Here is a 22,936-nt window from a genome sequence, read left to right on the forward strand (position 1 = left end):
GAAGAGGAATGCAAGAGGAGGCCGCCTGTGGTACATCTTGGACCGTTCAAGCAATGTGCCAGCACTTGTGACCGCACAGCGAGGAAGATGAGGCCGGAACCGAGGCGGGCAGGGCCCAGGAGTAGGAGAGTGGGACCCCTGCCTGGAGCCCACACAGTGCCCGCGGGCATCCCTGCGACCCGGGGGGCCAGGCCTCCCCCCTCCCCTGGGAAGCGGGCTCTCTGGACCCCTGCGAGGCCCTTTCTGGCCCTGCTGCTTCTGGTTTCCATCAAGCAAGTAAGAGCCGTTTGTATTGTTATTGTTACTGTTATTATTATCAGTTGTATGTATTTTCTGACTGTAGAAGCACTTCAGGCCTCTTGTAGGCAATTTGGAAAATGTAAAACAGTATTGAGACCATAACGATCCCCCGTAATCCAAGCATTCAGAGGTAATCACTGTTCACATTTTGGCATACGTTCCTCAAATCCTTTTTCTATGCATGTTTTTTTTACACAGATGGAATTAGGATGCAGAAAACATTTTGTATCCTGGTCTCCCCTTTACATCATATTATAAGCATTTTCCCATGTCAGCGTGAACTCTGCAAAGAGCATTTAGAATTCCTGCATGTTTCCTCCTGTCCACTTTCATCGTTCTTTCAGGTTTGAGTTATTTAAATTGAACGGGTGGATTTTTTTTTCCCTTCCTTCCTTCCTTCCTTCATTTCTTCCTTCCTATTATAAAAATACAGAATGCTCATTTTTTACAAAAAGGAACTTACCAAATCCAGAAAAGCATAAATACAAACTACACACCACTGTAATCCCACCACCCAGAGATCACCCCCATTCACATTTTTTGACTTATCCTTAAGACATTTTTCTACCATTTATTTACATATAGCTTTTTTTAAAACAAACATAGACTCATCCTATAAATATTTTCTTGCAATATGCTTTTTTTCTTAACAAAATACACTAATATCACAAACTAACACTTCCATGAAACGGTTACTATGCCCCAGGTCTGGTGCCAGGTCCGGGGCCCTTAGTATCTCATTTCATGCACTCAGCAACCCTGGGGAGGGAGGTTCTCCTGTTAACCCCATTTTACAGATGAGAAAACTGAGTCTCAAGGAGGTTGAACTTTCTTCCTACATCAGAAAATGTAGCTCCATGGCATGATGTTTAAGGTCTTCAGGGATGTATCATAATGTATGTAACTATCTTCTTTAGTTGGGCGTTCTTGAGTTTGTTTTATTCTTATCCAAGGAGACGAGACCTTTGCCCCTTCCCTTTTCAAGGTTCCTTTTTTATACCGGGCCATAATGTGAAGGAAATTCCGTTCCACTCACCTGAGTAAGGAAGTGTCTTGAGAAATGCTTCTCTTCTTCCTTTGGTCCACGGGCAGAGTTAGGCTCTGTTTGCAACCTCGGAATTCTGAACGCCTACCGCTCCCATGGAGGGAGGGCTGGGTGCCGGCTCTCATAGTGTTCACTTTATCAGACTTTCTTTGGTGCTGGTGCAGAACCAGACAGGCAGAAAACCTCTACCAAATTCTCTGTATCCAAGTCCTCCCAGAGGCTGGCTTCAAACCCTCACAAAGGGTAGATGTGAGCGCAGACCATGGTTTCATGGGATTCTTGCCATGGTGGCTGCCTCTCGTGAGTGACCAGAACATTCCTGAGGGGACGTGGCCTGGCCTGCCGCCTGCCCCGAGACTTACTTAGTGGCAGGGCCGTTGTTGGGAGAGTTGATACAGGTCTCTCACCCTTGCTTCAATTCTCTACTTCATATTCAAACAGAGTATATTCAGCTAATTGCCTGGTTTTGTTCACCTCCTATCTACAACCATGTGTCAACTGTCTATTAGGTGCCAAGCTCTCCTGCAGCACTTGGCATTTTATCCTAAATCATCTTGCCCAAACTCCCACAATGAGCCTTTGAACCCATTTCACAGATGGGGAAGTTAAGATTGACAGGAGTTACACAATCACCTGCAGTGGTATAGCTTGTGAGCAGTGGAGCCGTCGCACCTACCCCCATCTATTTGCAGTCCTGTGTTCTTTCATCCCCAGCATTCCTTGGAAGCTGTTGACATACGAATATTTCTATGTGACAACAGCAGAATCTGCAGTGCCTCAGGCCGGCTTATGACACTGACCAAGCCACACCTTGGTATTTTCATAATTGATACCGTGCCTGTGAGCAGTGTCCCCTCCCCGCCTCTGCCACCCCATCTGTTTTCAGAACCTCTTACCCTCTGTCTGTCCTGTGGTGTGTGTATATTATCCTGAAGACCTTCCTCTTGGTTACCCATCTTAAAACCCATCTTCTTTCTCCAGATGTTTATGTTACAAGGCTTTGCATAGATCGCCACGATGAGTTTTGCTCATCGACGCTGGCCCTGCATGGATATAAATGACCGCAATGTGCTTTTGCCTGGAAGTCTTCATAAAATTCACTTAATGAGAAATTCTCAGGGATCGTTTAGTTTCTAAATTCGAGCTGGGAAACGGTGCTATCTTCTCACTTCTCCTACCCCTCCCCACAACTCAGTTAATTAGCAGTTGCTTTGGCATCAAAAAATATGAACTCTCTAAGGCCCTTTAAGAAGTGAATGTGTGGCTCTTTCATACTTTGCTGATGAGAGTGTAAAAAGGTGAATATTTTTAAATAAAAATTATTTTTCTGGCTAGGATAGATAGTTTGGCAGTGCATTGTCAAAACCTTTTAAGAATGTATAGTCTATGACCCAGAAATTCCAATTCAAAGAATTTTTCCTAAGAAAACAAAGATGTGCTCAAATTTTTAGCTGAGACTATTTTCATGACAGCATCGTTTATATTACCAAACATCTAAAATAATGTAGATGTTCAATGCTAGAGGATTTAAAAAATAAATGATATCCCATTCATCCATAGAAAATCATGGAGCTCTTAAAATGGTGTTTTAGAAGTGTAGTTCTTGAAATGGAAATATAGTCATAATATATCTTCAAGTGGGAAAAAAGGCTACAAAACAGTATGATTTCCTTTTGGGTTAAAATGAAAAAGAAAAGAAAGAAAAATGACGTATGTGAGTGCAGAGAGAAGAGTCTGGAAGGAGATGGTTATTTCTGACGAAAAAGATTAAGATTCCATCTTCTCCCCGTTTTGCTTGTCTGTTCATTTTTATTTTATTTACAGTGAAGTCTGTTCCTTCAGTAACAAAGAATAGTAGGAGTTTTATTTAAAGCAAGTCAGCAGCGGCTTTTCCCTCCCTTTCCTTACTCCCTTCTCAGCCAACTGTGTTGTGATGCTGGTTGCCCAAGCAAGGAAAAGAGGAATCGCTATCAAGCTGAACTTTTCCAGTTAGAAAACATCCACTCATCATTACTTTATTTGGGTTTGGCTGTGATTGAACTTGGATTTGCCTCCTGTGTTTTTGGTGTTGTTAGGACAAATACCTGGGAAGACAGTCTGAGTCTGTCCAGCTCTTCTAGACTGACCAGATTCAGTGCTTCTTAGGTTTGATTTTTTTCTTCTGACCCTGGCTGTTAGTCATGGCAAAGAGCAGGGGGATAGGAGAATGTTAGCCCAGGGACAGCTCACGTCTACGATTGATTTTATTATCTCTTCCTCTGCCGGGTCCTGGTGGATATAAACAGCACTTTATCCAAGAAAGCGTCTTTCTTTGGTGGCGTGGAGGAACGTGGAAGCTGATGATTTTGTTATCAGCATCTCTGCGGAATTTGTAAAAATAATATAGTCAGTTATGGTCCCATTAGGATGTGTATTTCTTTAAACAATGTGGTCTTTTGTTCCATTGTGCCTCTTGGGCCATAACTGAGAGAGAGATTATTACTGGAGATTTAAAACTCACTGGAAACTGAAACCAAGGGGTAAATGCCAATCATTTCATCATCGTTACCATCCTGATGACTACTTATTGGCTAATCCCATGGTTCCCAGGTTGTGTGCTGAGGTGCCCCAGGGCACCGCTGTGAACTCGCAGGGGTGCTGTTAGATATTTTAATTTTTTGAGGGAAGCAGCGCTTCATTATTATTATCCATTCCTTCGGATGACGTTGTATCTTCGCAAAGCTGGGCTTCTTTGCAGTTGCTGTGATAAAAAGCAAGCACTGCGCAAAAATCAGTGTGGGACAGGAGCACAGGTGGTGACGGCCAATCTGCTTCTCAGGTCTGAGGCGTCTTGCAGTCCCCAGCAGGCACTAAGTTTGTCCGGGCCTACCTACTTAATGAGTGGAACTTTAGATGTTTCTTTTGGCCTGGGGATGCTGTGGAAAAATTACTGAGACACGAAAGGCACTGAGAGCTGAGAAAGTTGGGACACCTCTTGTCCGATGATGGCCATACTAGCTCTTTTTCAGAGAGGCTATGTGATTCTCTGGAAAATTGCAAAGCAACTACTCACAGACCCCAACGTGAATGCCTTGGGATCGGGCAGGGGGGCGTGGTGGGCAGAGGAGGGAGGGGGTAGATTGGACTAATTACTCAGGAGGTGAAAACTAGCTGCCTGTGGGGCTCATAGATGGTTTTTGTTTGTTTGTTTCGTTCTGTGTGTGTGTGTGTGTGTGTGTGTGTGTGTGTGTGTGTGTGTGTGTCTGAATGCCTTTTGGTGGACTGTCTCCCCAATTTACAATAGCCCCACCATCACCTGTCCCACCTCATTCTTTCAGGTTACCTACCTGGCCCAGAAAAGCACTGAGTTTGTTACCCCTTGTGAGAGGAGACAAAGCCACAAAGCTCACTGATTTGCTGGGTGATCTTAGCACAGATCACATGTTTAACCCCTGCTGGATTCATCCCAGCCCCCTCCTCGCCCCATCTCTGAGCCTCTGTTTCTTTAGCTAGAAAATATGGGAGAAAGAGGACAGTAGCCCCTGTGCTAAGGGTTGGTGTTCAGAGATGAAGGGCTAGCTCGGCCCTCCAAGAACATACGCGTAGTGAGTGAGATGAACGTGTGACCCGCCGATGACAGTACAAAGTGATGGGTTGTGTGTGGGCTCCCGGGGCACCGCAGAGGGTTACTAGCTCCAGGCTTCAGTGAGAGACGTGGCCCAATGGGACCAGCGGCCATGAGCTTGAGTTGAGCATTGACACGTGAACTGGGAGTGAGCCAGGGAAGCGAGTGTGGAAGGGAGGTGCCGATGGGAAGGGCAACGATCCCAAGTCATGGGAGAGCAGGATGGGGGTTGAGAGACTTGGGATGCGTGTGGCTGAGAAGTTCATTCTTGAGTCAAGGGGTCCCGAGGGGAAGACTAGGCAGGGGACCCCCCGTTCTCAGGTCAGCCCTGGGGACCTGTCCCCCTGGAACAGCATGGAGGGGGGATGTGGCACCAGTGAGGAGGTGAAGGGAACGGGAGGCCGGCTTGGACAGGAGAGAAACGCAGGAGGACAGACTCGGGTGCATAGGTGGATATGGGGGTGGGGGGGAGGCGAGAAGTGGGGGACGACTCCTGGCCTCTGGTTTGTGGCTGAGAGGACGATGGTGCCAGCACTGAGCCACTAGGGGAGGGGTCTGTTTGGAAGCAGAGAAAGACAGGGTGAGACTGTCACTCGACTTAGGCCAGCTGCTCATATAATCGCCTTATCTTTAGCAGACGCTGAGTCCTTTGGGGCAGAGACTGTGTCTTGCCCATCTTTGTACCCCCCTTAATTCCTTCCTAATGGAAAGCCTGGCACACAGTAAGTTCTCAATTAAACTGAGTAAGTTGAAGAAGGGAAAGACCCTTTAAAACCAAAACAAGTGGTTCAGCTACACAGTTACAAGTTGTTAGACAACCCAGTTACCTGGAGAGCCCCGCAAAATGCATGCTGTATCTCCCAGGTTCTGCGGGACGTTGGAAAGAAAAACGGTCCCGAAGCCTCAGTACAGTAGCAGAGCGTCTGCGACCCAATGTCTTCAACTCTGGGCCCACAGCCACCTGGGCGGGACAGCACAGGCCCTGCAATTGTTCTGGCTCTTCTCTGACCCCCGTTGAGCCCTCTTAGTGTGCTGCTCCTCTCCTTGAGATGCACAGGGTCTTAGAAGCATGCAGCTATTCTTCCGGTTGGTTGTGAAACGTCGGGATGGGCACATTGCGTCCTCTTGAAATGTCAAGCTCATTGAAGATTCTGAAAAAAATCTTTTGTGTTTGTTTCAAACCCAATATGATTAGATTATGGAGTGCATGTGAAATGTGTATGTATCTTGAAGGTAGGACATAAGTTACCAAAGAAATTGTTTCGAGGTGCAGGCCATTATGGACTCATCAGTGGGAAGGTTTGAGAATCGTGGTGTGAGATGATAACAAGGCCACCTCTGTGCTTGCTGCTAACTGGGGGTCTCCATGGTTTTCTCTGCTCAGGTTACGGGATCTCTCCTCGAGGAGACAACTCGGAAGTGGGCTCAGTACAAAGAGAAGTGTCTGAGAGACTTACTCAAGGAAACTTCTGGTAAGTACATGTATCAGTTATCTATGGCTGTATAACAAATAGCCCCAAAGCTTAGTGGCTTAAAACAGTAATAACAATGATTTATTATCTCTCACAGTTTCTGTGGGTCAGGAATTCAGACCGAGCACACTGAAGATGGCTTGTGTCTGCTCTACAATATCTGGAGTTTAGCTGGAAGACTCAAAGGCCAGGGGTTGGATTCATCTGAAGCCTGGTTCACACCCATGTGTGCTGGATGATGCTGGGAATCCAGCGGGGGCTGTTGGCCGGAACACTTCCATGTGGTCTCTCCATATGGCCTGGGCTTCCTCACAGCATGGTGGCTGGGTTGCAAGGACAAGCATGACCAGAGGCCACGTTGCCTTTTGTGACCTTGCCTTGGAAGTCACTTCTGCCATGTTCAGTTGGGTCAGACAGTTGGAAAGGCTACCTGCCTCCATTGTAAAAGAGCATGCGAGATGGGATATATATGCGTGTGGCCATCTTTGATAAAAGCCATCTGCCACAGCACGCTGACCACCTAATCACATGACATGAGCCGCTGTTGTAGATTAACCCAGGAATCTACTGTGTGTTGAGGGGGGTGTCCTTTGGTCTCCCGTGCTGTTAACACTTCTCTTATCCCGGTCTACATTAGGTTTAGAGCATTCTAGCTAATGTGTTAATAGTTTGGTCAGCCCACAACCTCTCCTGCCTACATGCTGACTCTTTGGGTACATGCAAATTCTTTTTTTTTTTTAAAGAAAAGAAAGGAATAGGGAGCCTTGGCCCACTGCCTCTGAGACTGGGGACTGTGGGTGAAAGCTACCTCCTCCTTGTTCTCCTGGCTTCTTTCAGATCATTTCATTCAGGGACCCGGAGGTTGACAGGACACTATAAACTCTCTCTGCGTTTTCCTGACCTGAAGTCAGTACCAGCCTCCAAGCTATGCCCCCCTCCCTCCTTCAGCCAGGTGGGCGGCCACCAAGGCTTGATTCATGGCAGGAACCACTCCCACCTAGAGAAATATTGCTTTCTGAGGTCAAAGTAGGGCAGGTCCTCCTGATCAGGTGCCACGCTTTGGGCAGCGCAGCCAGGTGAGCGCCCACACACTGGGTGCTGACACCTGGCAACCAGGTCCGTAGGGTGCCCCGAGCCAGCCCAGAGCCCAGCAGATCTGCGTTTGCAGGGTCCCGATACCAGCAACCTGGCTCTTCACCCTGAGTGGCCCCCGAGTTCTAGCTTAATAGGGAGCCAATGGTAGGAAATGACGCTTGGTAACCAGGAGTGAGGAGCTTGCAATACGGATGTTTGGGGTCCAGCCTGAAACCCCTCATTTGACTCTGGGGGCCCATAAGGGTGGGGCTAATGTTTGTAGTATCTCATTGCCAAGTGCCAGGATGTAAATCATACCCTGAGCTTGAGGTGCCCAAATATTTCATAATGATCATTGGATTAATCTTCAAACAGAGAAATCTGACCAGGTAGTGCTTGCGTCAGGTACGCATGACCAAGAACCTGGATCCTGCAAATCCCCTTATATCCACTGGTCATTTTGCACGTTTCATATTAAGGGTGTTCCGGGATCTAACTGGTGAAGGTTTGACAATTATTTAGTTAATTATGGGACAGAAGATGCTGGCTGAACATCCAAGTGTCCTCCTGACCCTGAGTTTCTGTGAGAGTTCAGCTCATGTAAAGTAAACCAAAATCAGTGTGACGTGCACATTGACATAAAAGACTGGACCACCGCCAGGGGTCAAGTTGGGTAGACAGAGCCCCAGTGTGGGGCTGCATGAAGCATTCCCGTCCTTTCCACGTGGTTCCTCATCCTTGACCTGTCTGGAGAGTGCGACGCCCCTTGCTGGTCCCTGTGCAGCCTACACCAGCTTCTGATGCCAGGGAGGTGGGTTCTGGGCTCCATCAGTTTATTTTGTCCTCTTCTTTCCGCAGGCACAGTTTGTAACGGGACCTTTGATCAGTATGTGTGCTGGCCTCATTCCACTGCAGGAAATGTCTCTGTTCCCTGCCCTTCATACTTACCTTGGTGGCGCAAAGGTAATAAGTCTTATTTTACCAATTTCTAACATTTCCTTTATGGCCGGTCCGTCCTGGGCAGCCCAGCCAAGGGGTGGTTAGAAGTCTCCAACCAGGTTCTTTTCTCCAGCCCGCTTCTCCCACGAAAGGTCTCCTTCTAAGCTGTCAGTAACACATCTTCCTTTTCCTCTCTGCTTCTTCTCTTGTCTTCCTGCAAGTCTTCTGTGTCTGGAGGTTCTGTTTATATCAGAGTCCTCTTTTCTTTGAAGAGCTGAGAGTCCAAGTCTGGCTACCACAGACTTTGCTGCAGTGAGAGTAAGAGTTATCACCGTCATGGAGGGGAGAAAGAGATGTGGGGCAAGACGGGGATGCTCACATCCATGCAGTTCTTGTTTCCCAGATGGAGAGGAAGGCCATCAAGACTACCCTTGCAGGGGCTTCCCTGGTGGCGCAGTGGTTGAGAGTCCGCCTGCCGATGCAGGGGACGCGGGTTCGTGCCCCGGTCCGGGAGGATCCCACATGCCGCGGAGCGGCTGGGCCCGTGAGCCATGGCCGCTGAGCCTGCGCGTCTGGAGCCTGTGCTCCACAACGGGAGAGGCCGCGACAGTGAGAGGCCCGCGAACCGCAAAAAAAAAAAAAAAAAAAAAAGACTACCCTTGCAATAGCGTTGGGAGGAATTGGTGCTTTTCAGCCCCATGGGACTTGGATGGGGAATTTTACCCTTAGCTTGCCCCGAAGTGACCATGACTTAGAACCCACCTCCACCTGCCCCAGCAGCCCAGCCTCCTGGTTGGGAGTGAAACCAGGGTGGGGAGTGAAACAATTCAAATCTAAGAACGGGCCGCTGTTCGCAAGGAACATCAGTGACTACAAAGTTCCAGGCCAAACAAAATGAGAATGGCTTGCTTGCTTTCTTTCCTTCTTTCTTTCTTTCTTTTTGGCCACACCGCACGGCTTGCAGGATCTTAGTTCCCCGACCAGGGATCAAACCCAGGGCCTCAGCAGTGAGAGCATGGAGTCCTAACCACTGGACCGCCAGGGAATTCCCGAGACTGGGTTTCTGAGAAGCCAAGATGGTGATATGTTGTACTTAATTTCAGCCCAAGAAATCATCACGTCAGTTAAAATTTGGTTTCAATATTTTGATGCCTCCAGTGCAAAGAGAGAGAATTTCGAAGGCAGATGCATTTCTGGATGGGAGCAGTAGTGGCATATTCTACGGAACTGTCATCTGGGGGAAATTCAGTGGGAATCAGCCCAGAAGGCCTGCGGATGTGAAGCTGAAGGGAAGATACTGGAGAGTCTGCTGGACCAGCGGGGTCAGTTCAGTGGGGAGGAAAGAGCTTGCTCAAGTCAGGAGCCCTAAGGGAGGACTTTATACTCTGAGACTCCGGGCAAGTTCCCAGCGCCCTCTAAGCTGTGGTTTCCTTGTAAAGTGAAGTGAATAACAGCCGATTCTTAAGGGCATTTTGAGGCATGAATGGGAAGGCGCACATTGGGTCCACCACACAGTAGGTGCTTCGTAAGTGGGAGCTGAGGCCGAGCCCCACTAAGGTCACACTCCTTGGATTCCTTCAGGGCTTTAAGGACCCGAAAGTCTGCGACTCCTTGAGCGCACATGGAACGGATCAGCATCGCCCAGCTCTACGGTCTACCTGTTCCTTCCCAAGAGCTAAAAAACACAGGTCGATTCCATTTAAGAGAAAAAGTGATCAAAAATCCAAACTTACAAAGAAGTTGAGTTAAAGGCCTTTAAAAAAAAATTTGGGTCCTGGGCTGCTGAAATGTACTCAAGGGAGTGTGAGTCCCAAAAGGTAGGAAGTTACTCTTCCCCTCGACACTGTGTGCATCGAATGTTTAGAATCCAAGTGGGGCGCCTGACGTCAAAGGAGGACGTGGCACCAGTGGAGGGGTTTGGAGAAGAAAAGATGGAGCAGAGCTCCTGTGGATGAGATTAGAGGAGCAGGAGCATTCGAATATGAGAAGGGAGAGGGTATACAGGCACAGAAGACTGACCACGAGGCTGGGGCCTGATCGCGAAGCCAACCGTGCTTTATGCTACAGGCTTTAAACTCCCCTCTGTAGATAAAGATTACGTGGAGCCAGAGAAGGCGTTAAGGCACGAGAAGGACGTCATAGGGTTTGTGGTTTGGGGAGATGACGTTGGTAGCCTGTGGTTGATGAACTGAGGGATGGAGGGGGATCGGGGAGGTGAGTTTGGAAGCTCCTGCAGTGGTCCAGAAAAAGAGAGGATATGAGGATGTGTATACAGGCAGAGGCAAGAGCTTGGGAAGAAGAAGAAAGAGTAAAGAAAAATACTGGAGGTAGAATCGTCAAGACTTGTCATCAGAGGCAGGAATGGAGGGACAGAGAGGGGTAAGGCCCTGCCCAAGGCCACAGAGCTCATAGGTGGCAGAGCTGGCTTGGTCCAGCGCCCTCTCTTCTTCATGGCACGGCCTCCTGGGCATCAGGAAGCCCCAGGTCTGCGTCTCCCAGCTGGGCCACACCTTGGAGGGCTGTCACATCTCTGAGTCACCAGGGACCGTTCCAGCTCCAGGGACTTTGGGTAAACACAACAGACATTAACAGAACATGGTTTGTTATGAGATGGATGTAGAGGCTTCCGTGTTTTTCTTTCCATCCTAAATAAACAGCAAGGATGCTGTGAGCCCCCAGAAGGGGAAGTGAAAATTCCTTTTCCCTGGGATTTTCCACAGCTTTGCGGTGAGGATGAGGGCCTTCCCACGTGCTCGGGGAACGGGCTGCGTGTTCTGACCTTTCCCCCAGAGCTGTGTTTACTTGCAGAGCACTCAGGAAGGGCCTACAGATACTGCCTTTCTCAGGGCACTTGGCAGACGCTGGAGAACTCCACAGATATTTGGCAGGACAACTCCGAATGCGCTGAGGACCACAGCTTCAAACAAAAAGTGAGTCAGCTGGGCTCGGTGAGGACGGGCCCTGGGGCCCGAACCAGCCTCTGCCGGGGTCCCCGCAGTAGGGGCCACACAGAGAGCCTGCTCCCAGTGCACCTGCCCCAGACTCACCTGGGAAGGTCCTCCGTCACCCAAAACAGCACCCCGGACGGCAGCCACAGAATCCCTTCTGCTGCTGGGATGCGATGTGAGCCTCCCAGGGAAGGCGCCCCAGCCTCTGTGCTTGCCGTTCCGTCCGCCTGCAACACTTCCCCAGCTCTTCTGTGGCGCCTCCTTCCCGTTAGTCACGTTTCAAGCTCAATGTCTCCTTCCAGGTGAAGTCTTCCAAGGCCACCCCATGGAGAACGGTCTCCATGGTCACTTTCTACCACTCCCCCCAGCCTTTACAGCACCTGTCACTCTCTGAAATTCTCTGGCATCCGCCCCCTCCTCGAATGTAGACTTGGTGGTGGCAGGAGACAGTGTGTCCTGAGGGACACACACCTAGCAGCCGGGGTACAAGCTCAAGGCCAAGGGCCTGGCAGCCCGACTCACGTCCAGAGTCTTTGCTCCCTCGCTCCGTATACCCCACCCTTCACTGCTCTGTGCCTCTGCTTCCCCGTCCATCCCCAGCAGAGTGTATTTATTGCATGTACCGTGTGAGGGTTGAAAGAGTTGATAGACATACAGTTCTCTGGAGAGAGCCTGACCCCTCGTCACCACGACGTAAATAAGAGTGCTGGCTCCGTCCCCAGCATCCAGCCTGTTCGCTGGGCAGTAAATCGTCATATCGTGTCTGTGGTTCCTTCCCAGTGGGAACTGGCCCATCCTTGGCTCTCTTGTCTATCACATCTTCCCATCAGGCATGAAGAACCTTCCATCAGGTCCTCTTTACCTCCTCAGGGAATTTTTTCTCAACCTCTTTTTAACTTTATTCCTTGAGTTGGCAGAAGTCCGTGTTCCCTAGACGATGTGACAGGTCACACCTCTTAAAGGTATTAAAATCATACCTGTGGCTGGGTTGGGTTCAGCTTATCTCAAGGATGTGTCTTGACGTTTCTCACAGCGCCAAACTCATGCTAACTGCATGCCGTGAACTGGGCACTTTGTATATATTTCTTATCTTCCCTCCTGGATGAAGCTGCTTGAGAACAATGACAAAGTCAGAGTTATATCAGAATACATGCCACCCCCTGGCCCAGTGCTGCTAAAAGTGCACAAAAGCCTTTACATACAGTGGGCACCTAGGAAATGTTGAATGAACGGTTTCACAGATTCTGAGTCAGTGGGTGTGTGGTGGGGGTCTAGGTGGCAGTACTGGTGGGAAAGCTCCCCAGGTGACTCTGGAAACAGAGGTGGTGACAACGAATTCACCAGCAGGTGTGAGGCGCCTACTGCTTGCTCTGGGCTGAGGTCTGCCGACAGGGACAGCAGAACAAGATGGGAGAACTGCACTTTCCAAGACCGGAAGTAAAGTTTTCTCTTTCTAGAGCAGTGAGGACACGGGCATTGCCTCCCCCTCTCTGCAAATGGCCATATTTCCAAGAAATCAAATACTTAAAAAAAAAAAGTTTCTGGCCATGTTTACCTGTGTTTCTAGTAGAGGGTTGAATTTTTGCCCAAAAAAGGCTAGTGTTAGTAAATCTATGCCCTTTGGAGTTTTGGCAAACAAGATATGTTATGTTCTTCCAACTGACAACTCACTGGGGGTCCTTATGCATGTTAACTCGTGCTTTTTTAAGGAGATTGTGTATGTGTGTGTGTGGGGGGGTGTGTGTGGGTGTGTCTCTGTCTTTCAAAATTGTACACACTATGTCTTTTCCGTCTTCACTGTGCGCTCATGCACTGTGGCCGTAACTTCTGCAGTTTAAAGTGTGACAGCAAGAGTAGCACGATTCTCTAAAATTTCACCTGATAGCAGATTGGTTCTTACTGTAGATCTTAGCAACCTCAGCATATGATTTTTTTTCTTTCCTTATTAACTCGAGAGCTTTCATCTTTTCACTTAAAGGAAGCACTTTGTGGCTTCTCTTTGGCACATCCGAACTGCCAGCATCACTACTCTTTGGGCCATTATTAAGTAAAATAAGGGTCACTTGAACACAAGCACTGCTGTACTAAGAAAGTCTAGCTAATAACCAAGAGGGGTACTAAGTGACTAACGGGCAGGATATGCTGGACAGAGGGATGATTCGTGGCTCAGGAAGGACAGAGCAGGGCGGTGTGAGATTTCACCACGCTACTCAGGATGGCGCACAATTTAAAATTCATGAATTGTTCATTTTTGAAATTTTCCCTTTAATACTTTTGGATCGAAGGTTGACAGCAGGTAACTGAAACCACAGAGAGCAAAACCGCAGATAATGGGAAATGACTGTAAAAGAAAAAGTTGATAAATTGGACTTTATCAAAATTAAAAACTTATGCTCTTTTAAAGGCACTGTTAAAAAAATTAAAAGGCAAGCCACAAAATGAGAGAAAATACTGGCAAAACATGTATCTAACAGATTTATATCTAGAATATATAAAGAAGATTTACAATTCAAAATTAAGACCAACAATCCAATTTAAAAGACGGCCAAGGGCTTCCCTGGTGGCGCAGTGGTTGAGAGTCCGCCTGCCGATGCAGGGGACGCGGGTTCGTGCCCCGGTCCGGGAAGATCCCACATGCTGCGGAGCGGCTGGGCCCGTGAGCCATGGCCGCTGAGCCTGCGCTTCCGGAGCCTGTGCTCCACAACGGGAGAGGCTGCAACAGTGAGAGGCCCGCGTACCGCAAAAAAAAAAAAAAAAAAAAAAGACGGCCGAATATTTGAACAGATACTGTACTAAACAAAATGTACAGACGGCAGATAAGCACGCGGAGTGATTCTCAAATCATTAATCATTAGAGAAGTGCAAATAAAGCCACCATAAGATACTGCTACACACCCATCAGAATGATTAAAATTTAAAAGACTGATTGTAGGAAATGGTCGTAGACCCTCAAGCAGCTGGCCCTCTGGTGGGAATGTCAATTGATACAACTTATTTAGAAAACAGTTTAGCAGTTTCTTGAGAAGTTAAAACGTACACCATGCTACTGCATCATTCTATTTCTAGCTATTTATCTGAGAGAAGTGAAAACCCATGTCCACATAAAAACTTGCACAGAAATTCTCAGAGCAACTTTATGTGTGAGAGCCAAACTCTGAAAACAGTCCGAATGTCCATCAGTGGGTGAGTGCGTAAATAAATTGTGGTGTATTCACAATGGAATACTACTCAGCAATAAAAAAGGAGTAAACTATGAATTTTTTTTTTTTTTTTTTGGTAGTACGCAGGCCTCTCACTGTTGTGGCCTCTCCCGTTGCGGAGCACAGGCTCCAGACGTGCAGGCTCAGTGGCCATGGCTCACGGGCCCAGCCACTCTGCGGCATGCGGGATCCCCCTGGACCGGGGCACGAACCCGTGTCCCCTGCATTGGCAGGCGAACTGTCAACCACTGCGCCACCAGGGAAGCCCCAAACTATTAAATTTTTTAAAATTTTAGATTTACTCTTTATTGAGGTAATATTGGTCTACAACATTATTTAAGTTTCATGTAGACAACATTCTATTGCTACTTCTGTATACCCTACAGCGTGCTTACTACCAAAAATTTACTTTCCATCCGCTGCCATATAGTTGATCCCCTTTACTCTTTTCACCACCCCCCTGCCCCTCCCCCTCTGGTAACCACTACTCTGTATATACGTGTTTCTTTTTGTTTGGTTTGATCATTTATTTTGTTTTTTGTTCATTTTTTTATATTCCACGTATGAGTGAAATCATACAGTATTTGTCTTTCTCTGTCTGACTTATTTCACTCACCATAATATCCTCAAGGTTCCTCCATGTTTTTGCAAATGGCAAGATTTCATCTTCTTTATGGCCGAGTAGTATTCTTGTATATATTTACCATACCTTCTTTAGCCACTCAACTGTTGCTGGGCACTTAGGGTGTTTCCATGCTGTTGTAAGTAATGAACATAAAAGTGTATATATCTTTTTGAATGAGTGTTTTTGTATTCTTCGGATAAATATCAAGAAGTGGGATAGCTGGATCAATGGTAGCTCTAGTCTTAATTTTTGGAAGGAATCTCCATGCTGTTTTCCATAGTGGCCGCACCAGTTTGCATTCCCGTCGACAGTGTAGGAGGGCTTGCTTTTCTCCACATTCTCACCAACACTTGTTATTTCTTGCCTTTTTGATAATAGCCAAGGAATGAACTATTGGTACATGCTATGACATGGATGAATCTCTAAATAATTATTCTGAGGGAAATAAGCCTGACAAAAAATAGAATACTTATAAGATTCCATTTATGTAACATTTTAGAAAATGCAAACTACCCTCTAAAGGCAAGGGATAGTGAGAGGGGGTGAATTGCGAAGGGTCACAAGGAAACTTTCGGGAGGTGATGGAAATGTTCATGATCTTGAATGTGGTGATGAAATCACAGATATATTCATGTCCAAATTCACCAAGGTTTATACTTTAAATACGTGCAGCTTATCGTCCCCCAATTATACTTCAGTAAAGCTGATGAAAGAGTTATGCAGAGAAGTTTAGGCATAACCTAGCAGGTAATACGTATTTACTGTGGGTTCTTGTGCAAAAATTTATCCAGAAACATAATCTTGATGGCTATATGCACAGTGGATTGAGTGAGAAGATGGGATTTCCTTTGGAAAATCACACTTAATAACAGAATTGCCAGTAAACTAACCTCTGTTCGCAATCAGGGTATCCTGGGACTCAGGGAAAATATTCCAGTGTTTAAGTGGGTCTTTGTTAAAGAGATCATCTGTGAAGAGTTACTTTAGGAAGGAGACACATCCAGATGCAAACCCGGCCCTGTCTTCCAGAGACAGGGACCCCGATGCTCTAGGGACAGCACGCTTGGGGGCAAAGAACCTGTCCTCATTCCCAAGATGTCCTCTTGTCCTGGGCACAATGCTCTTGTGATATCGTGAATCTCAGTGCATCACTGCTGGGCAGTGGGACCAGCCATGGAGGTGAGACCCCCAGTGGGCTCTTCACTCATGAAGGTTCCTCGAACTCTGAGATGTGCCAGAGAGCTGTGGTATAAACAGGTCTACTAGGGTTCGGGGCATGGAGAGGGGGCTGGACACCATAGCTGCCTGGCTTGGCGGTCACACCTGCTCTTTCTCTGCGTTCAGGTGGAACACCGCGCCTTGCTGTCGACCTTGCAGCTGTTGTACACTGTGGGCTACTCCCTCTCCATCGTCTCCCTCTTCCTGGCTCTCACCCTCCTCTTGTTTCTGCGGTGAGTGGAACTTCTGCTGTCCCGTGCGCAGACAGGTACCCAGGCATGTGCTCATTGGCGCCCTTTAGAAGGCAGGAGACTAGGCTGGATGATTTCAGGGCCCCTCAGAGCTGGACGGGATCCGAGAGAGTCTCCAGTCCATCCATCCCGTTTTGTAGGCAAAGGAAAGGGATCTCAGAGGTCCAGGTCCCAAAGCACAGCTAGGACTGGAATCTGGGACTCCTAACTGCTTTTGCCTCTTGGATTAGATGACCTCTGCCCAGCCCTGGTCTAAATTCCTAGTTACACCCGTTACTACCACAGCCCCTTCTCACCACTACTCTACCAGATGCATTATTTTTATGGACGCGATTAAAAAACAAAGTAGTGAGCGGGAGAGCTGGGCTTTTAATCCAGGGCCCTCGGACTCCAATTAGCCGTCAATCATTGGAGTGCTTCCTTAGTGCCAGGCACTGTTCTAAGCACGTGACATGCATTAAGTCATTTAAGTCTCTTTCTAATCAGAATTGAGATGAATTCTAATCCTAGGAGATAAGCCTTATTATTACCCCATTTTGTAAGCGAGTTAACTGCAATATGGAGAGATGGCGTCACTCGCCTACCATCACACAGCTGGCAGGTGACGGAGCCAGGATCGCAACCGGGCGGTCCAGAGCCTGAGCATTTTCACTCCCTTCTACTGTCTTTCAGAATCCAACACCTGAAGGCATTTTACTAAATCACGTTTTTAGAAATGACCCAAGTGAGATATTTATAGACCCCCTAGCGAGCCCTCCAAGGCCGTCTCCTGGTCCTGGTCCGTTCAGGAACATAACGGAGTGTAATGTGGCAGAATGCGCGTTCGACGCAGATGCGGAGGCCTGGATGCTAATTCCAGAGCAGCTCCCACCTGGGCTCTGCGAGGCCCAGGGCTGGCCCCACCTGACCCCTCAATCCTATGATGCTCTTGAGGCCCTAGAGCAGAGAGCGGAGTCATGACCAGTTACCCCGCTGGGAGAACAATTACTGAACAATGGGAGAGAATTCCACGGCCTGTGCCCACTGCTATCTGTGACCTCCTCCACTCACCTTCCCAAAGTCCCAGAACCAGGCCAGGAGAAAATAACTTCCTGGCCCTGGAGGAAGTAACTTTAGCAGAGCCTGGGTTGACCACGTGTCCATTTTGTCTCTGGCTCTGGGGATGCATAAATAGTAAAACACAAGGACCTGCTCAGATCTTTTTGGAAACTAAAAAAATAATAATAGCTCTAAAGCAAGGCAGGACTGGACGGACATAGGCTGCACAGGGGCATAGGCAGGGCTGTGAGAGCACAGTGCTGGAGAAGGGTCCTTTCGCTAGAGAGACCGAGGATGCAGAGTTTTACATCAGCCGGCACAGGAGGCTCCAGCTGGGTGAGGGAGGTCATGAGAGCTCTTAAGTGCCAGGTACTGTGTGAGCACTTTTCACCCATTAACTGATTGAATCCTCCTGTAGCCCTTTGTGGTGAGTGCCCTTGTTCTTACAGGGAGTAGAGTCTCGGAGAGCCATATACTGACCTCAGAGTTTCTGGGTCTAAATCTCAGCTCTGCCACTTACTGCTCTGGGACTTTGGACTTAAGCTTTCTGCCTCAGTTCCCCCGTTTGTAATGTCGGGAGCTGTGAGGAGTAAGGATACCCATAAGTACCCACAGGCAAGTAGCTTGGAACATAGCCTGGCATGTTGAGCATTCTGTAGATGATAGCTGTGATTTTCTCCATCTTACACATGAGGAAAATGAGGCACAGAGAGGAAAGATCCTTTAAGCCAGCTATCCAGCTCTGGAGACTACACTCGGAACCTGTGCCCTTCAGTGGCAGATACACAGGTTTCAGGCACACACCTGTCGGTCTGAGCCGTTCTTTTCTGAGGGAAGACACTCGGTTTTCTCCTTGCACAGAAAACTCCACTGCACACGCAACTATATCCACATGAACTTGTTTGCCTCTTTCATCCTGAGAGCCCTGGCTGTGCTGGTGAAAGATGTCATCTTCTACAACTCTTACTCTAAGAGGCCCGACAGTGAGAAACAGTGGATGTCCTACGTGTCAGAGGTATGTCCTTCCTTACCATTGGCCTCGACCTGGTGGATCAATACTGGAACTGCAAGAAGGTGAGGCTGGGCAGGAGAAGAGAGAGATAAAGCGGTGTCAGTCTCTCTGGTTAGAGATGCATCACCTAACTTAAAAAAAATTCAACCTCCCGAGAATGGGGCAGGTAAAGGAAATCAGTAGCAGAAAATGTCTCCGAGAGGCTGCGTTATACCCAATGGGTGGAAAATCTCTTCACCTGTAGACAGAAGAAATGGACCAGATCAACCTTTTAAAATTATTACTGTGTTTCACGGCAGTAAAGCTTTTCTACATCTGTTGAGCTGGTTTTTCCTTTATCCTGTTAATAATGAATGCAGTAACCTCTCAAACTACCTTGCACTCCTGGAAGAAATCCAGCTAGGTCCTCATATAGTAATCTCTCTCCCCTCCTGCTGGACTGTTTGCTTAACACTGTGTTTTGTTTAGCAGTTCCTCATCTACGTTCAGGAGTAATTTTCTTTTCTTGTACAGGCATGCCCTGCAGATACTGTGGTTTGGTTCCGGACCACTATAGTAAAGCAAATATCGCAATAAGGCAACTCACATGAATGTTTTGGTTTCCCAGTGCATATAAAAGTTATGCGTACACTATACTATAGTCTGTTAAGTGTGCAGTAGCATTGTGTCTAAAAACATAATGCACATCCCTTAATTTAAAAATACTTCATTGCTTGGGCTTCCCTGGTGGCGCAGTGGTTGAGAGGCTGCCTGCCGACGCAGGGGACGCAGGTTCGTGCCCCGGTCCGGGAGGATCCCACATGCCGCGGAGCAGCTGGGCCCGTGAGCCATGGCCACTGAGCCTGCGCGTCCGGAGCCTGTGCTGCGCAGCTGGAAAGGCCACAACAGTGAGAGGCCCGCGTACCGAAAAAAAAAAAAAATACTTCATTGCTAAAAAATGCTAACCATCATCTGACAACATGGGGTTGCCACAAACCTTCAGTTTGTAAAAAACACAGTATCTGAGCAGCCCAGTAAGGCAGAGTACAATACACGAGGTATGTTCGTACTGCCTTTATCAGCATAAAGTTTCTGCTGACTTCTCAAGACAAATGATCTCTTTCTCACTTCTCTGGAAGAATTTGTTTAAGATCGGTATTATTTCTTCCTTAAATGTTTGATAGATGACCCTAGTGAAGCCATTTGGGCCCAGAGTTTTCTCTATTGCAGGGCTTTTAATTATGGATTAATTAGGACTATTACATTCAGATTTTCTGTTTCTTCTGGTGTCAGCTGGAGTAATGTGTTTCTCTAGGAATTTGTCTACTTCATTTAGCTTTTCAAATTTATTGACATATTGTTTATAGTCCCTTAAGATCTTTTTAAGGTCTGTTACATCTATCGTGGTATTCCTTTTTTCATTCCTGATACTGATTATTTGTACCCTCACTCTCTTTTCTTCCCCCTTGATAATCCTTGCTAAAGTTTCTTAATTTTACTGGACTTTTCAAAGAACAAACTTTTGGCATTGTTGATTCTCTTTATTTTATGTCCTCTATTTCACTGATTTCTGCTATTATCTTTATTATTTCCTCCCACGTACTTTCTTTGGCTTTATTTTGCTGTTCTTTTTCTAACATTTTTGACATATTTAAGGTAAGTCACTTTCAGCCTTTTTCTTTCTTAATAAATGCACTTGAGTTGGTAAATTTCATTCTAGTTGTAAAGTTCATCCTAGCTGCATGCCCCAAGTTTTGGTATGCAGTATTCTCCATACATTCAGTTCAGGAATAATTTCTAATTTCTATTATCATTTCTTCTTTGATTCATGAATTATTTAGAAGTCTATGTCCTCATTTCTAGTCATATGAAGATTTTTAAATTATTGATACCTTGCTTAATTGAACTGAGATCAGAAGACATACCTTTCAGTGCCTTCTTTTTAAACTTTTTTTTTTAACATCTTTATTGGAGTATAATTGCTTTACAATGGTGTGTTCGTTTCTTCTTTATAACAAAGTGAATCAGCTATACGTGTACACATATCCCCATATCCCCTCCCTCTTGCGTCTGCCTCCCACCCTCCCTGTCCTACCCCTCTAGGTGGTCACAAAGCACCGAGCTGATCTCCCTGTGCTATGCGGCTGCTTCCCACTAGCTACCTATTTTACGTTTGGTAGTGTATATATGTCCATGCCACTCTCTCACTACATCCCAGCTTACCCTTCCCGCTCCCCATGTCCTCAAGTCCATGCTCTAGTAAGTCTGTGTCTTTATTCCTGTCTTACCCCTAGGTACTTCATGACCTTTTTTTTTTCTTTCTTAGATTCCATACCTATGTATTAGCATACGGTATTTGTTTTTCTCTTTCTGACTTACTTCACTCTTTTTTTAACGTTTAAAAAGTTTTTTCAGTGCTTTCTTTATGGAAATTGCTGATGATGAATTCTACTTGTCTTTGTCTAAAAATATCTTGGATGTCAAGAAGCTGGGCTTTAAAACCTACATGAAGCCCCCATATTTTTATATTATTGCCAACCTCTCTGAGATGGTCCGCAGGGGTTTGGGAGAGAGGGGAGCTCCGAGGGAGGGGCTGTGCATGTGGAGGCCCTTCTCCACGCTGGTGGGGTCCAGATGCTGAGGGAGCCTGGACTCACCCCCATGTGCTCTTGTCCTCTGCAGGTGTCCACTTCCTGCCGCTCGGCCCAGGTTCTCCTGCACTACTTCGTGGGTGCCAATTACTCATGGCTGCTGGTTGAAGGCCTTTACCTCCACACGCTCCTGGAGCCCATAGTGCTTTCGGAAAGAAGGCTGTGGCCCAGATATCTGCTGGTGGGTTGGGGTGAGTGACCTGAACCCCCAGCCTCTTCTCCTGGGGACCTATCAGAACGTGGGAGCCCAATAGAGCTTTTGGTTGGAGTTAGGGGCCAACTGGAGTGAGGTTTCTGGGACAGATAACCTCTCAATCACAAGAGACTCTGAAAAGAGGGGTGTGTGTGTGTGAGTGTGCACGCACTCCCATGCACATGTGTACATGCATGTAGACATAAGTGCTGTAGACCCAATGCACACATTCGAAACTTGGGAAGGTTTTGGTAGAATCAGATGACATTCCTCCTACCCTGTCTCCAACTGTATTCATCTACTAGGGCTGCCATAACAAAATACCATAGTCTCTGTGGCTTGAAACACAGATATTTATTTCTGGAGGCTGGGAGCTGTGAGATCACAGTGCCAGGATGGTTGAGTCCTGATGAAGGTCCTCTTCCTGGCTTGCAGACAGCTGTCTTCTTGCTGTAGCCTCACATCACGGTGCGGGGAGAGAGAGCGAGAGAGAGAGAAAGAGAGCTCTCTGGTCTCCTCTTATATGGACACTAATCCTATCACGATGACCACCCCTACTACACACACCTCATCTAAAGCTGATTACCTCCAAAGGTCTCGTCTCCAAATGTCATCACGTTGGGGGTTAGGGCTTCAACATATGAATTTGGAGGGGATACAAACATTCAGTCCATGTGCCAACTAAGTCTCCAAGATGAGGTCTGGAACCCCTGTTGCCACAAACGCTTGGGGAGGTTGAGGCTGCGGCATTCAGAGGGCATAACTTCGGCTGGTGATTCAGGAGGTTTGATAGTTGTCTTTGGATTTATTCTAAGCTGCTCTGTGACACGTGGCAAATCTGTCCTCCTCTCTGCTTCCTGGTTTCTCAAACAGTCAATGGCCCTGTGCCCCTGTAGGCCTCTCCAGCTGTCACAGTCCACAGTTCTATGATGTTTGGGTTTGTATAAGTTTCAACCAGTTGTGCTTGGCCCATCGGGGTAGTGTAGGCAGTAGGCAAGTTTGGTCAGCCAGCCCTTGACTCCATTTCCGTGTTTTCTCCCAGCTTTCCCGGTGCTCTTCGTTGTACCCTGGAGCATCGCCCGCACTCAGCTGGAGAACACAGGGTAGGTAATTCACCTCTTTTTACATTTCCGTGAGCTAGCCGTTCCCAGATAGGCCCCAATGTAAGGAAATATACTATTTTCCCAAAGAGAATATCCACTCCCTTCCATTTTGGCCATCCAGGATACACTTAAGTATGTAGATAAAAGAATCAAGTACCTTTCTTGTAGAAATTAGTCTATTAATTTAGTTACACATGCAGATAAGCACAAAATTAGCACAAATTAGTACAAAAATTGGCTGCTTAGGTTAGCAGCAGCCCCTGGGTATATACAAATATAGGTAC

General features: G+C 47.2%; 1 protein-coding gene across 1 annotated transcript in view; it reads left to right on the forward strand.

The window, feature by feature from the left end:
• Positions 1–22,936, forward strand: part of GLP2R (glucagon like peptide 2 receptor) — a gene marked incomplete at its 5' end in the record, with an annotated part of 48,963 nt that overhangs the window by 97 nt on the left and 25,930 nt on the right. Inside the window, 8 exon segments of the mRNA XM_082861804.1 lie at positions 1–276; positions 6,334–6,421; positions 8,354–8,458; positions 11,243–11,364; positions 16,552–16,658; positions 18,576–18,729; positions 21,388–21,547; positions 22,592–22,652. Coding sequence (XP_082717930.1) covers positions 1–276; positions 6,334–6,421; positions 8,354–8,458; positions 11,243–11,364; positions 16,552–16,658; positions 18,576–18,729; positions 21,388–21,547; positions 22,592–22,652 — 1,073 coding nt within the window.

The sequence above is a fragment of the Leucopleurus acutus genome, assembly GCF_964270905.1.
Source record: "Leucopleurus acutus genome assembly, chromosome: 19".
Taxonomy (NCBI): Eukaryota; Metazoa; Chordata; class Mammalia; order Artiodactyla; family Delphinidae; genus Leucopleurus; species Leucopleurus acutus.